This window comes from Pipra filicauda, unplaced genomic scaffold (genome assembly GCF_003945595.2).
Source record: "Pipra filicauda isolate LSUMZ 115617 unplaced genomic scaffold, ASM394559v2 scaffold144_size1929842_pilon, whole genome shotgun sequence".
NCBI lineage: Eukaryota > Metazoa > Chordata > Aves > Passeriformes > Pipridae > Pipra > Pipra filicauda.
In genome coordinates this window covers 1334924-1348956 of record NW_024103929.1, presented here as the reverse complement: position 1 = coordinate 1348956, position 14033 = coordinate 1334924, and the positions used below count along the sequence as shown (strand labels likewise).

Genomic DNA, 14033 nt, shown 5'->3' with positions numbered 1-14033 from the left:
AAGAATGATAAAGGAAACATTAAAAAACAGGAATGGGCTATTCTTGAAAGTCCGTCTTCTTAATTTAGGTTTAAATACTGACATAATTTTGTGTCATTTTATAACATTATATTTAGTAATGTAAGGACTTAATTTATTCATAGTTCAAAACCTTAGCTTCAAATATCAAAAAAATAGCCATTTTTACAGAACTATTCAGGATTTATCAAAACACTTAGGCCTTTAAAACAAAATGATATAACAGTAATTGCAATTCAAGCAGTAGCATAGAAGTTCAGTGGCATCAGACAAATTGTTAGAGACAAAATGGTATAGATGACACTTATCTTTCACCTCCTTTTTCTTATTTCAGGTTCTGGAGAAGCATCATATAACAGAAATGGATTCATCTGTGCATATGAAAATCACCTAAAACACAGAGTCTTAACATCAGTTCTAAAGTTCTCTGGCAGAAAGAATTATGAACCTGATCCAGTTGCAAACTACACCTTATCACTTACAGCATCAAGTACTCTGGGTTCTCAGCTTTCATTTTCCAGTGATATTATTTCTGAGAAGACAAATAACATGAATATCAATAACGTCAAAATGGAAGGGCAGCTGGTAGTGGCCCCTTTCTTTGCAAGAGGCATTTACACTCTATCAAGCACATACAATGAAAAGAGACGGGTTTTAGAAGGAAAATCAAATCTGAAGATGGATTCCTCTTACTTTGAGGCTACCAATCAGATGTCTGGCAGATACAGTGATGGTTCATTTTCCATTACTTCAATTTCTGATGTACAAAGCGGACTATTAAAGAACACAGCTTCACTGAAGTATGAAAACAGCCAGCTCAAAATGTCATCTGAAACCAATGGGAGATATCTGTATACTGCAGGTGTCCATAAGCTTGAAATAATTTTGTCAAAGAAGCTGGCAGCACTTCGATCTGAGTACCAAGCCAATTACGAGCAAATCCAGTATTCTGCCTTGTTTGCAGGTTCTCTCAATTCTCAGGATCTTGTTTTCAACACGGATGTATCCCTGACTGATCAAAGAAATCGAGCTGCACATAAGTCGTCACTCAATATCAATCGGTACGGTCTGGCCAGCAGCGCAACCACAAACGTGCAGTTTAGTCCACTGGCAATGCAGAGTGAAATGAATGCCAAGCTTGACAATGCGGGAGGCTCCATGTCACTGTCCTCTTCTGGGCGCTATGGTAAAAACAGTGCAAAATTCAATCTAGGTGGGAGAGTGAGCCTGAGAGAAATAACTCTGGGAAGCGAATATCAGAGTACAGTTCTGGGTATGGACAACAAACATGTTTTAAACTTCAGAGTTAATAGAGAAGGACTCAAGTTTTCAAACAATTTGCAAGGATCATTCAAAGATATTAAGCTGGAGTACACAAATGACTTGAATATTCCCGGCTTGTCCTTAACATTTGCTTCAAAGTTAGATAACAGCTTCAGCATTGACAAATTCCACAGGCATGTTTTTGACCTACAACTGCAGCCTAGCTCACTTACAGCTAAACTAACCAATAATCTTAAATACACTAAAACAGAAGTTTCCAACAAAGCAGAACTGCTTCTTGAGCCTCTGAAGATGAACTTGGGTGGCAATGTCAGAGGAGCCCATGGAGCAGATGAAATAAGGCACACCTACACCCTTACATGTGCTGGTCTAACTGCAGACTTGAAAACAGATACAGTGGCAAATATTCAAGGCGCAGCGGTGAGTCACAGAGTTAACCTGGATGTGGCGGGACTTTCTTCCTCAGTTACTATGAACACAAACTGTGATTCCAAATCTCTCCGTTTCAGCAATGCTCTGCATTCCACTATGGCCCCATTTGCTGTCACCGCTGACATACACACCAATGCTAACGGAAAGCTGGTTGCTATGGGCGAACACACAGGAGACCTGTACAGCAAATTCCTGTTTAAAGCAGAGCCTCTTGCTTTCACTTTCTCCCATGATTACAGAGGATCTACCAGCCATACCTTGAAGTCTAGCAGAAGATACACTACGCTGCTTGACAACAAAGTTCATGTGCTTTTTACTCCATCAGAGCAGTCAAGTGCTTGGAAATTGAAAAGTCAACTAAACAATAATGTATATACACAAGATCTCAGTGCTTACAATGATGCAGAAAAGGTTGGTGTGGAACTTAGTGGAAGAGCTTTAGCAGATCTCTCTGTAATGGACACATCAATCGTACTACCATTAACATCTGAAGAAGTTAATTTAATTGATGTATTGGGCCTCAGGAGCAGCGTGTCAGAGCCTCAGGAATTCAGCATCTCTGGCTTTGTGAAGTATGACAAAAATAAAGATATGCATCTTATTAACCTACCCTTCTTGGAAAGTTTGCCAGTTTACTTTGAAAAACTCAGAGGCACCATTCTATCCATGCTGCAGGCCATACAAAGTTACCTGAAGAACATTGACGTAGAACAACATTTGAGAAAATACAAGGCAACTTTGGATAAACTCCCACAGGACATTAATGATTATATGGACAAATTGGATATGAAAAGCAGAGTTAGCAGCATGAAAAATAATTTTGTTGCTTTCACAAAGGACTACAGAATAACATCTGATGATATGCAAATTATGCTGGAAAAAGCCATGGACAATCTTCAAGAAATACTGTCTCAGCTGCAGATCTATCTGATAGAAGTTGAGCAATACATCAAAGACTGTTATGAGCAGTATGACATTAAAGCACTTATTGTACAGCTTCTTGATCAAATAGTTGAAACTATGACAGCTCTAGATAACAAATATAAGGTAAGAACAACTGTAATCAACATCATTGAAAAATTATGGGTTTTTTTCCGACAATATGATCCTAACAAAATCGGAAGCAGCACTTTGGCTTGGATTAAAAATGTAGATGATGAGTACAGGATTACAGCTAGGATACAGGAAAACCTAGAACAACTCAAGATTCAGATTCAGAATATTGATGTCAGAAGCATTGCAGAAAATTTGAAACGGCAGATTAAAACATTTGATACTAAAGAAATTTTAGAAAAATTTAAGCGTTCCTTGCCAATCGAAAAAATTCATGAAATTCTTGAACAAATCAAAGACTTTATTCTAAATTGGATAGAGGAATATGAAGTATCTGAGAAGATCAGCGCTTTCCGAGGTCATATGCACAAACTGATTGTAAAATACGAAATTGATAAGCAGATATATTTTTTAATTGACAGAATGATAGAACTGCTTAACAAGTACAGAATAAAAGAAACCGTCCAGAAACTGACCATCTACCTGCAAAATATTGATGTGAAGTCATGCTTTGATAAAGTTGTTGCTTTTGTTGATGATGCTGTCAAGAAAGTGCAAACTTTTGATTATGAAAAGATGATAAAAGAAGTCAACAAGTTCCTTGACATCGTTATTAAAAAGCTCCAGGCTTTCGACTATAACCAATTTGTTGATGACACAAACAAAAAAATCCAGGAAGTGACCCAGAAAATAAATGAGGAACTCAGAAATCTAGAACTTCCACAGAAAGCAGAAGCACTGAAACAGTATATGAGAGATTTTAGAGCTGTGATTTCAAAATACATGGAACAACTAAGGGACACCAAGCTCACTGCGCTAATTAACTGGTTCAGGGAGCTCATAAACTCAACAACATTTGCTAATATGAAAGCCAAGATAAATGAACATCTGGAAGACCTGCGAGAGAGGATTTCTGAAATGGATATTTCCCAGGAATTGCAGTGGTGTCTTCAGAAGATAAGCCAGTTCTACAATTCTGTTGTCTTATACATATCTGACCAATGGAACATAGCTTTAAAAAAAATTACTACCTTGGCTGAAGAGTATGATCTGAAAAATTGGGCTGAAAATTTAAACCAGTTTGTTGAAACAGGATTTATAGTCCCTGAAATCAGGACTGTTCTAGGCACTATACCTGCCTTTGAAGTTAGCCTGCGAAGTCTTCGGGAAGCAACATTTCAAACACCGGACTTCTTTGTTCCACTGACTGATCTGCATATCCCCTCCTATGAGATCAATATTAAGAAATTAAAAGATATGAAAATCCCAATGAAATTTACTACCCCAGATTTTAAAATTCTAAATGCCTTTGAAGTTCCTTCTTTTACAATTGACTTGATTGAGATTAAGCTTCTGATTGTGAGAACGATAGACAAACTCATGTCTGGCGAATTTCAGTTACCAGCTATTGATTTCTATTTGAAAGATCTGAAGATGAGAGATATGCCTTTTTCCGACATTTCTTTCCCAGAAATACAAATGCCTCAGTTTCAAATACCAGAATTGTTGATTCCAAAACTAAATCTAAATGAGCTCCAGATTCCTAACGTGAAGATACCAGAGTTCCAGCTTCCACATATCCCACATACTGTGACTGTCCCTACATTTGGCAAATTGTCTGGTGCTTTCAGAGTTACCTCTCCGTTCTTTACACTGTCTACACAAGCTGAGCTTCGTAATGCTACAACATCTGCAAACAGTCCAGAATTTGCGACCTCCATTTCAGCTCAAACAACGTCCAAATTAGACTTCCTAGTTTTTAGTGTTATTGCAGATTCACGTCTCTTGGCCCCTGACATGAAGCAACTGAACCTTAAAAATGCCATGAAAGTCAACCATAGGTTCCTTAAAGTTGATCACTCAAATGAAGTGGTATTTCTAGGAACTTCAGTATTAGGTGAAGCTGAAACCAGAGCAAACTTACATATAGAGAAAAGTTTAATAGAACTACAGAATAATTTAATGGTCAAGCTGCAGAGAAAAATTTGGATGCAGAGTGGAACAGCGTATTCCCACAGACTGAATATTCCACAAGCCGATTCCTACAGCCATGCTGATCTGTTCAGTAATATGACAACAGAGGTAGAAGCAGGACACATATCATTTACCTCCACTGGTAAAGGAAACTGGAAATTGGTTTCACCTCTTTTCTTTGATGAAGGCACTCATGATTCACATGCTGTTTTCAAGGTTGAGGGCCCCACTATTACCTTTTCTGCCAACAACAGAATAAATGATAAACACCTGAGAGTCAATCAAGCTATGAGATTTGAATGTGGTTTCCTAAATTATGCAACACTTCAGATTCAGTCTGAAATTGAGTCACAGCGCGTGGGACGTAGTGTTCTGAATGTGAAAGGCACGGGACAGCTTGGAGAAATGAAAGTAGAATTAACAGGCTCTCACAATGCTCGACTCCATGGACGGATTACTGGAACTGTAAATAATGAGCTTTCCTTCTTGGTACAGCCTTTTGAAATTCACCTTTTAACAAACAATGATGGAAATGTGAAAATCAGCTTCCCTATGAAAGTGACTGGCAAAATTGACTTCCTGAATAACTATAGGTTTACCCTCAGTTCATCTGTTCAGCAGATCAGCTGGCAAGCTACTGGCAGATTCAATCAGTATAGATATTCCCATAATATGTCTGCTGGCAACAATGATGACAGAATTGAAGCTCATGTTGAAATGAATGGTGATGCCAACCTGGACTTCCTAAATACTCCTCTAACCATTCCTCAGATTCAGATTCCCTACACTGGACTCAAAACTCCTCAGCTAAAAGATTATTCACTGTGGGAACAGGTAGGCCTGAAGGAATTATTGAAGACAACAAGGCAATCCTTTGATTTAAATTTGAATGCTCAGTATGAGAAAAACAAAGACATGCATGTAATCACCCTTCCTTTAGCAACAGTGCAAGAAGTACTTAATAAAAACATCATTTTGTTCAACAAGCATTTTGAGAAAGGAAGAAACGCTGCTTTAGATTTTCTCACAAAGTCATATAGTGAAGCCAAAACAAAATTTGACAAATACAAAATACAAACATCACTGAACAAACTACCACGGACTTTCAGAATTCCAGGATACACCATTCCAATTGTGAATATTGAAGTTTCTCCTTTCACTGCTGAGATGCCAACCTTTGGTTACACGCTCCCAAAAGAAATAAGCACAAGAGGATTCACAGTCCCGTTTATTGGCTTTTCAGTTCCATCTTACACACTAGTCTTACCTTCTCTGGAGCTTCCAGTCCTTCATGTCCCACAGGATCTACGCACCTTAAAGCTTCCTAGATTCAGAATCAACAGCCCAGCAATCTTAATTCCTGCCATGGGTAACATTACTTACGACTTCTCATTTAAATCCAGTGTGATCACTTTAACTGCAAATGCTGGGCTGTTCAATCAGTCAGATGTTGTTGGACATCTCAGTGTCTCATCCTCTTCTGTCATTGATGCACTGCAATTTAAGCTGGATGGTTCAACAAGTTTGACAAGAAAAAGAGGGTTGAAGCTGGCCACAGCACTGTCCCTGAGTAATAACAAATATCTAGGAGGAAATCATGATAGCACTATTACTCTTTTAAAGAGGGTCATGGAAGCTTCAGTGGCAACAAATATAGAAATGGATACACCAGTTTTAAAAATTAATTTCAGCCAAGAACTTTCTGGAAATACAAAATCTAAACCCACTCTTTCCTCAGGCATAAAATTAATATATGATTTCAATACTTCCAAATACGGCACCAGTGCTAAGGGAGAAATTGCTCACAAATTTGCTTTAGAGAGCCTTACATATTACATATCAGTAGAAACTTCTACAACAGGGGATATTGATGGAGTATTTTACACTGGAAGTGCATTTTCTGGAAGTTTAGACCACGAGGCAAACACCTATCTAAATGCTAATGGGGCTCGGTCAGCTCTCAAGTTTGAGGCCCACTCTAAAGCAGATGGACTCTGGAACAGTGAAATCAAAGAAATGCTTGCAGTTGAAGCATCTACCCGTCGCGTTTATGCAGTCTGGGAGCACAACGGGAAGAACTATGCACGATATACACCTCTTTTCACAACAACAGGGGCTCAGAGATGCAAAGCAACCTTGGAGCTGGCTCCTTGGGAAGTATCAGCAGATCTTCAGATTCAAGCCACTCAGCCAAATTCCTTCCTGGACACAGCATCAGTTAAACAGGTTGTTGTAGTGAAAATCAGTCCTGCAAACCAGAAAGTTGGCTGGAAGGGTGAAGGCCAAATCCAGTCATTATCCCTCAGTCATGATATGCAGTTATCAAATGAAAAATCAAAGGCAAAATTTGATGTTTCTGGATCTTTGGAAGCATACATGGACTTCCTCAGAAACATAAAGTGCCCCATTTCAGAGAAGAGCTTATGGGATATCTTGAAGTTGGACGTCACTACCAGTGCTGACAGGAAGCAGTATTTGAATGGCTCGGTATCCCTCGTGTACACAAAGAGTGAGGATGGTTACTTTTTCCCCATACCTGTGAATAAGCTGACTGATGGTTTCACTGTCACTATTCCTGAGTTACATCTGAAGGCTCCAAGCCCTGTTCTCAACACTCCAAAGTTCAGACTTCCTTTCACCACTCTCCAGGTGCCAGCATACACCATTGACCTGCGCAACATCAAAATTCCACAGACGCTAAGCACAGTGCCATTTGATGTCCATTTACCCACACTGCCAAAACTAAGATTCCCCAAAGTGGATGTAGGAGCCAATTATATTACATTAGAAGAATATAAAATGCCATTTTTTGAGGTGACAATACCTGAATACCAAATAACGGTGTCTCAATTCACTCTTCCAAAGAGTATTTCACTTGGCACTTTCCATGTAGATCTGGATGAAGTAGCTAATAAGATTGCAGATTTTGAACTGCCTACAATTACAATTCCTGAACAGAAAATTGAGATTCCCCCTCTCAAAATATCCTTGCCTGCTGGAATTTACATCCCATCATTTGGTGCCTTGACGGGATCTTTCCAAGTTGCTTCCCCTTTGTACAACGTCACCTGGAGAGCCGACTTGACAAACAAGAAGGACTCTTTTGAATATTCCATTGACTCTACATGCAGCTCAACATTGCAATTCCTGGAATATGACCTGAATGGTAAGACATTAAAATTCTATATGCCATGATTTGGGGGGAAATACTGTATACTGCACTTTTTCAGATTTATTTTTTTCCCCAGGCTTTGCATATGAAGGTATTGTTCTCTACTTAGCATTGACATTAGATGATACTTCTTTTAGCAGCAACGCCATTTTTTCATAAATTATTATCAGAGTCTCAGTCATTCATCTTGAAGGAGATAAATATAGATATAGATATAATTACATATTGTGAAAAAATAGGAAAAATGGGAAATATCTTCCTAGCAGTTTCTTACTTTAAATTGTAAAACAGCATAGCATTCCCCCATTACTTATGGTAATACGTGTAAAGGAAAGAAGGCAGGTTGACTTTTTAACTGTTTCAATTCAAATGAAGAAATACCTATTTTTTTCTTTAGGAACTAAACAGATTTGATTTCAAAATTTTTTTCAAGCCAGAAAATTGAAGTCCCATATAGCATTGAGTTCTAGACTTTATAATAATACTAAAAATATAGATCAGAATAAAATTCTAAACTCTCAAGAAATTAGAATACCCACTTATGATCTGCATTAATGCAAAATATTGTATCCATGTTGAGATAAAAAATGTGAATTTTAAAATACTCCAGTTGAACAAATATTTTCATATCTTTTCATTTGGGACATTATGGGCATTCAGTTTCTTGAAGCAGAATTTTACATACCAGTGAGACACCTCACAAATGGCTGTCTAACATGCATGTAGTTTGTATTGTTTGCTGGTATGTTCTGGTAATACACACATTTGAAATCTTTTTCACAGTTGTTTCAAACTATAAATACGAGGAAGATATGCTTGTTGTGAAGACCACTGGCAGCTTTTCACATCGTGACATGAGTGCAAACTACCAGGAAGATTTTACTCTTTCGGAAATTGGGTAAAGATTTGCTCTAATAATATTGTTTCTAATAGGTATAATTGCCAATGATGTGTTGTTACTTTGATCCCTAATGTCCCAGAGGGCTTTGCTGTAATTAATAAGAATCTGTGTAGCTACCCTGTCATTACTGGCTGTGTCTTTTTCCCTCTCAAGTTAGCTTGAAAGCTGTTCTCTCTCAGCATTCCTAGAACAGCTTTTCTCAGCAGCCACATTTCAGAAAGCTGCTGAGATATAAACACAATAGTTCATATTCAGAGCAGTTTTAGATCTGATCATCAACGTAGTTTTTTTCCCACTGGATCGCTCTGTCATCACAAGCCATTACTGAGTGATTTTTATTCACAAGCGCTGGCACTAGGGTTTACAGAGTTGGCCTTCTCACTGCCTGTTTTGATCTGCAAGTATTTTGTTGATACATCCAAGGGACAGAATCTGTGAAGGCAAGTACAAATGCAGATAAACGGTAGTGCCTATGCTTGTGTTGGTGAAAAAAATTGCATTAGCTTGTAGAAATCTATAGAAACCTGATGGTGGTACAGCTACAGGTTTTGTTTTGCTGCTGTATAATTTAACGAAAATTCCCAACAGAGCTCAATATAGTTTTATCTAAAACAGGAAAGTTGGAGTGACGTGAACTTTTGAATGCATCAGGCTAAATTCTAAGAGATGTGGATAGCAAAACTCTACATTTTCTTTTCATGATAAAGACATTGTTTACATACATATATATAAAGTAATAGGTGGTATTTTATGCAGACATAGTGCATTGGAATTGTACTTTGTGCATTCCTTCATAGCTGTGTATTTACTGTTGTTGTAGAGCCATGGAAAACAGTGCATCACTAGATGTCATCAGCCCCGCTTTCACAGATGTCCATATGCGTTACCATGAGAATGAAAGGAGGTCATCACTCTCAATATCTTCACCCTCAGCTGGGACCCTGGGTTATGTCATTGAAGTGGATGACGAAATTCTCACTGGCAGAGTTTACTACCAAACTCAGGTAAGCTTGATAGAAGCAATAAAAAGCAGAAAGGTTCGGTGTGGTCAGAGGAAAAGTTTCCTTTAAATTTTGTGTGTGTTTATGTTGAGATATAAATTAACCACCAAATAAAAAGTATATCATCAGTAATTAAAGTTTTTATTTCCCACACTGGCCTTTCTGCTACTAAAAGTAACATCTGCGTGAAGAGGCTGTTTCAGCTTCTCCACACAGTTATGTTTGCCCTCTCCTATGGTCAAGAAGACACACCCACTGAAAGTCAAGGAAGTGCAAAGTCAGTTTTAGATAAGCCACCCATCAGGTTTAATATGTAACTGTCAGGCTACTTAGAATTAAAATAAGAAGTAAGTGGCCATTATAGGAATCAGGCCACTGGAAGGGGTTAGACCATCTGTGAAGTGCCTTTCTTAATCCATTAATATGTTACAACACATAATGAGAATTAAAAACCTTACTAGATTTGCTAGCAAAACATACTTCTTATTATTGTCATACTACAAGAATTTCAGAATCAAAATCTTACCTTCCAAAATGATATACTAATTTAGGGTTCGCAAGTGACTCATAATTCACTATTTACAACTAAAAAATGGTAAAATTTTACATGTAAATAGATTCTTATTTGAGGATTTCTTAATTACCCTGTAAATTGTCTCATTTATTTAAATAATTGCAAAATTAAATCTTTTAATATTTCTATATGAAAAAATTCTTTTTGAATTCACTTTAAATTATTTCAGGAATGAGTAAAAAGCTCATTTTCCAAAGTAATTCACCTACCTTATGAGACATGATAGGCATTTAATACAAAAGAAGGAAAAATCTTATTTAAAGTCAAATTTTAAAAAAGACCAGACTAAGTTATATTCTGGCCCTGCTGTTTGAAGAAGCTCAAAGTAGTTTGTCTTAACATATGATAAAATTAAAGATGCAACAATGAGAATATTGAAATATGCTCAGAGATAATATTAGATTTGTTGTATATACAAGTTACATTTTTCTTATCCTGTTTTGTATTTTCAGTCTGCTCCTCAGAAGGACATTGACATATTAACAAGTGAGATATCCTTCAAGGAACCTAACTGGACTCACATGAAATTCAACTGGAACAAAGACGCTGCCAAAGACTTGCTGTTGGGTCTGAAAGAAAAAGTGCCTAAAATGACAAATGCAATCTACAGGTATGTTAATCGGTATCATAAGGAGCATATGGGAATAGAAATTAGTGCTGCCACCTTAAAGATGAAGAACATGATGCAGAATAATGCTGACAAAGCATACACGTTTGCTGTGAAACAAATAGATGAAATAGATTCTCAGCTTCGCACAGCTGCCAACGAGGCCTCTGGCAAATATCAGGAGTTGAAGTTCAAAGCTAAAAGGCTGTATCGAAGAGCAGCAGATCAAGCTGAACAGTTCAACTATCAAAGAATAAAAGCAAAACTTTTGGATGTCACAATTGACATAATAGAAGATTATCACCAGAAAATTAAACACCTAATTGACTCAGCCATTGAATTCCTGAAAACCACAAAATTCCAGGTCCCTGGGCTGTCTGAAAAGTACAGTGGTGAAGAAATATACCTCATGACTACAGAGAAGGTAGCAAAAAATGCTGATTTATGCCTTTCAAAACTTCAAGAGTACTTTGATGCCTTGATTGCAGCTATCAGTGAGCTGGAAGTCAGACTTCCTGCTTCTGAAACAATTCTTAGAGGTCATAATGTACTTGATCAAATTAGGGAAATGCTGAAAGATTTGCAGGGCAAAATCAGGCAGACATTTGCTACTCTTCAGGAAGCCGACTTTGCAGGAAGACTGAAGCAACTGAAAGAAGTAGTGCAACAAGTTTTTCAGAAGGTAGAAGAAATGGTTAGAAGCTTGCAATCCAAAAATTTTGAAGACATCAAAGTCCAAACACAACAGCTGTACAAAGATGCAATGGCTTCAGACTATGCACAGAAACTGATATCCTTGACAGAAGATGTTAAAAAATACATTTCTCAATTCAAAGATTTTAGTCAGAAGACTTTCCAGGACCTTTCAGAAAAGCTGCACCAGCTGCTCCTCTATATAAAGTCACTGCGGGAGGAATATTTTGATCCAACTACACTTGGACAGTCAGTGAAGTACTATGAGGTGGAAGACAAGGTACTAGGATGGCTGAAGAATGTAATAGATGTTCTTGTGGATTGGCACAACAAGAATGTTGGAGATCTTGCTGACTTGGTTACACGCCTGACAGACCAAATAAGAGAATTGGTGGAAAACTACAGCCAGGAATATTATGACCTTATAACTGATATGGAAGGAAAAGGAAGACAGAAGGTCATAGAACTCTCATCTTCTCTTCAGGAAAAAATCCGATATTGGTCTGCAGCTGCTAAAAGGAAAATCGATGAACATAACAAGCAAGTCAAAGAAAAGCTCCGGGAGATCTATGGGCAGCTTACTCATTCCCAAGAAAAGCTAATCAGTGAGGCCAAAAGGTTAATTGATCTAACTGTAGAAAATTACTCTGCATTCCTGCAATATATCTCAGAGCTTCTTCGTTGGTTTGAGCAAATAACAGCTGAGAGCATAAAGCCATATATAGCTGTTCGTCAAGGAGAGCTTAGAATAAATGTGCCCATGTGACTGGCAGTCAATTTACCAAATGCCCCAAAACAGCAGAGAGGAACTCAGAAACAAAGTGTAAATGATGCACATACTGATTCAGCAAGCCATTGAGAAAGGCTCCAGGGAATGGGAAGAAATGTAGCAATTCACTGATGAACAACTTGCCACTGAGCAACTGGTCTTCAGCAGGTTATAGAAAATATTCAGCAGCACATGAAGAACTGAATGTACATGCAGAAGAGGAGAAGTAACAAGTTTGTGCCACAATGTATTTAAAAAAACCAGCAGTCAGTATACTGGGGCTTCAGGTAGATACTGTTTGAATCTGAATTTGTAAATGAAAACTTAATAATCTACACTAGGTTATTTTAATAAGCTTAATAAGCCAATAAATGAGTTCTTTATTACATTTTTGTGTCATTTATTACAGCTACTTTTACTTGGACCATAGTGCTTAATCCAACAGTTGTCAAGGTCAATGGGAAGTCATTTCTTTGATTTCATTGTATGTTGGATCAAGCCAAAAATGTGCAATACATATTGTAAATAGTCACAAAAGCTATGAAGTTCATAGAGTAAACAGGTTTTAAGATAAAGGTCACATTCATAAGCCAGTTGAAGAAAGACTTGGAAACACATCTGATTCGCAGCATAGAAACACCTTCAGAGATAAATATGAGAGAAAAAGAAGAGGAAAAGAGCATGTACAAGATAAATTCTGGAAAAAACATCAAAAATTGAAAAATAACATAAAAATATAAGCATATGTAGAAATCTGACTCCTGGAAAACTCCAGATAATAATATCAGTGTTCTGTTAAGAAAAGTTAATTTATGCCTATATCAGTTTTCAGACAACTATGCCAAGAATTTTAGATGGGTTTTCTTTCTACTGGCTAATTTATGTTTCAGAAATACAGGGGTTTCTCACCTGTTTCCCCATGATATTTCTGTTTTCACATCAAATTGTCTATCTTTTACTTATTGTGAGTTTAGTTAATTGTCACAGTTTCACTGGCATCATGTATGATGGAAGTCAAAAAGTTTTCCCCTTCTAGGATGAAGCCTCAACCTCATTTAAATGAATTCTCAGTTTAATGATGAATTTAGAGAATTTTGAAGTCACTCAAAAAATAGGACTGCTTTTGAGTGGAAAATATGTGGACCTACTATGGTTTATTTTCAGCTGTTGGAATACTATATAGACAGTCCTTGAGAAAGGCTTGCTAAGGCTGAAACAATATTGACTCTTTGAGAATAAAGTCTTTGACAAACACCACTAGAAATGTTGTGTACATGTCTGTTTTGATGCAATCAGTTCAATTCTGTGATATGGTTGTCACTTGTTCATTGATGGGAAAGCAGTCTGTTTTCATCCCATGGTATGATGAAGTACATACATGGCAGAATGGAGCACCACGACTTTGACATCCCTATTGATAAAGAATACTGGCATATTGATAAAGAGTTACCTGAGTAACTCTGCCAGTAATGATTCTTATCAGATAAGCTACATGAACCCCAAAATCAGAATCTGACAAGCATGGTAGGATACACACACCTATCTAGGTGTCAGC

General features: G+C 37.4%; 1 protein-coding gene across 1 annotated transcript in view; it reads left to right on the top strand.

Moving 5' to 3' along the window:
• APOB (apolipoprotein B) overlaps positions 1-13742 on the top strand; it is a 36241-nt gene extending 22499 nt beyond the window's left edge. The window contains exons 26-29 of the mRNA XM_027710199.2: positions 353-7927; positions 8717-8831; positions 9655-9838; positions 10862-13742. Of these exons, the coding sequence (XP_027566000.2) occupies positions 353-7927; positions 8717-8831; positions 9655-9838; positions 10862-12475 (9488 nt within the window). The 3' untranslated portion in view covers positions 12476-13742. The remainder of the gene's footprint in view (positions 1-352; positions 7928-8716; positions 8832-9654; positions 9839-10861) is intronic.
• The last annotated feature ends 291 nt before the right edge of the window (positions 13743-14033 follow it).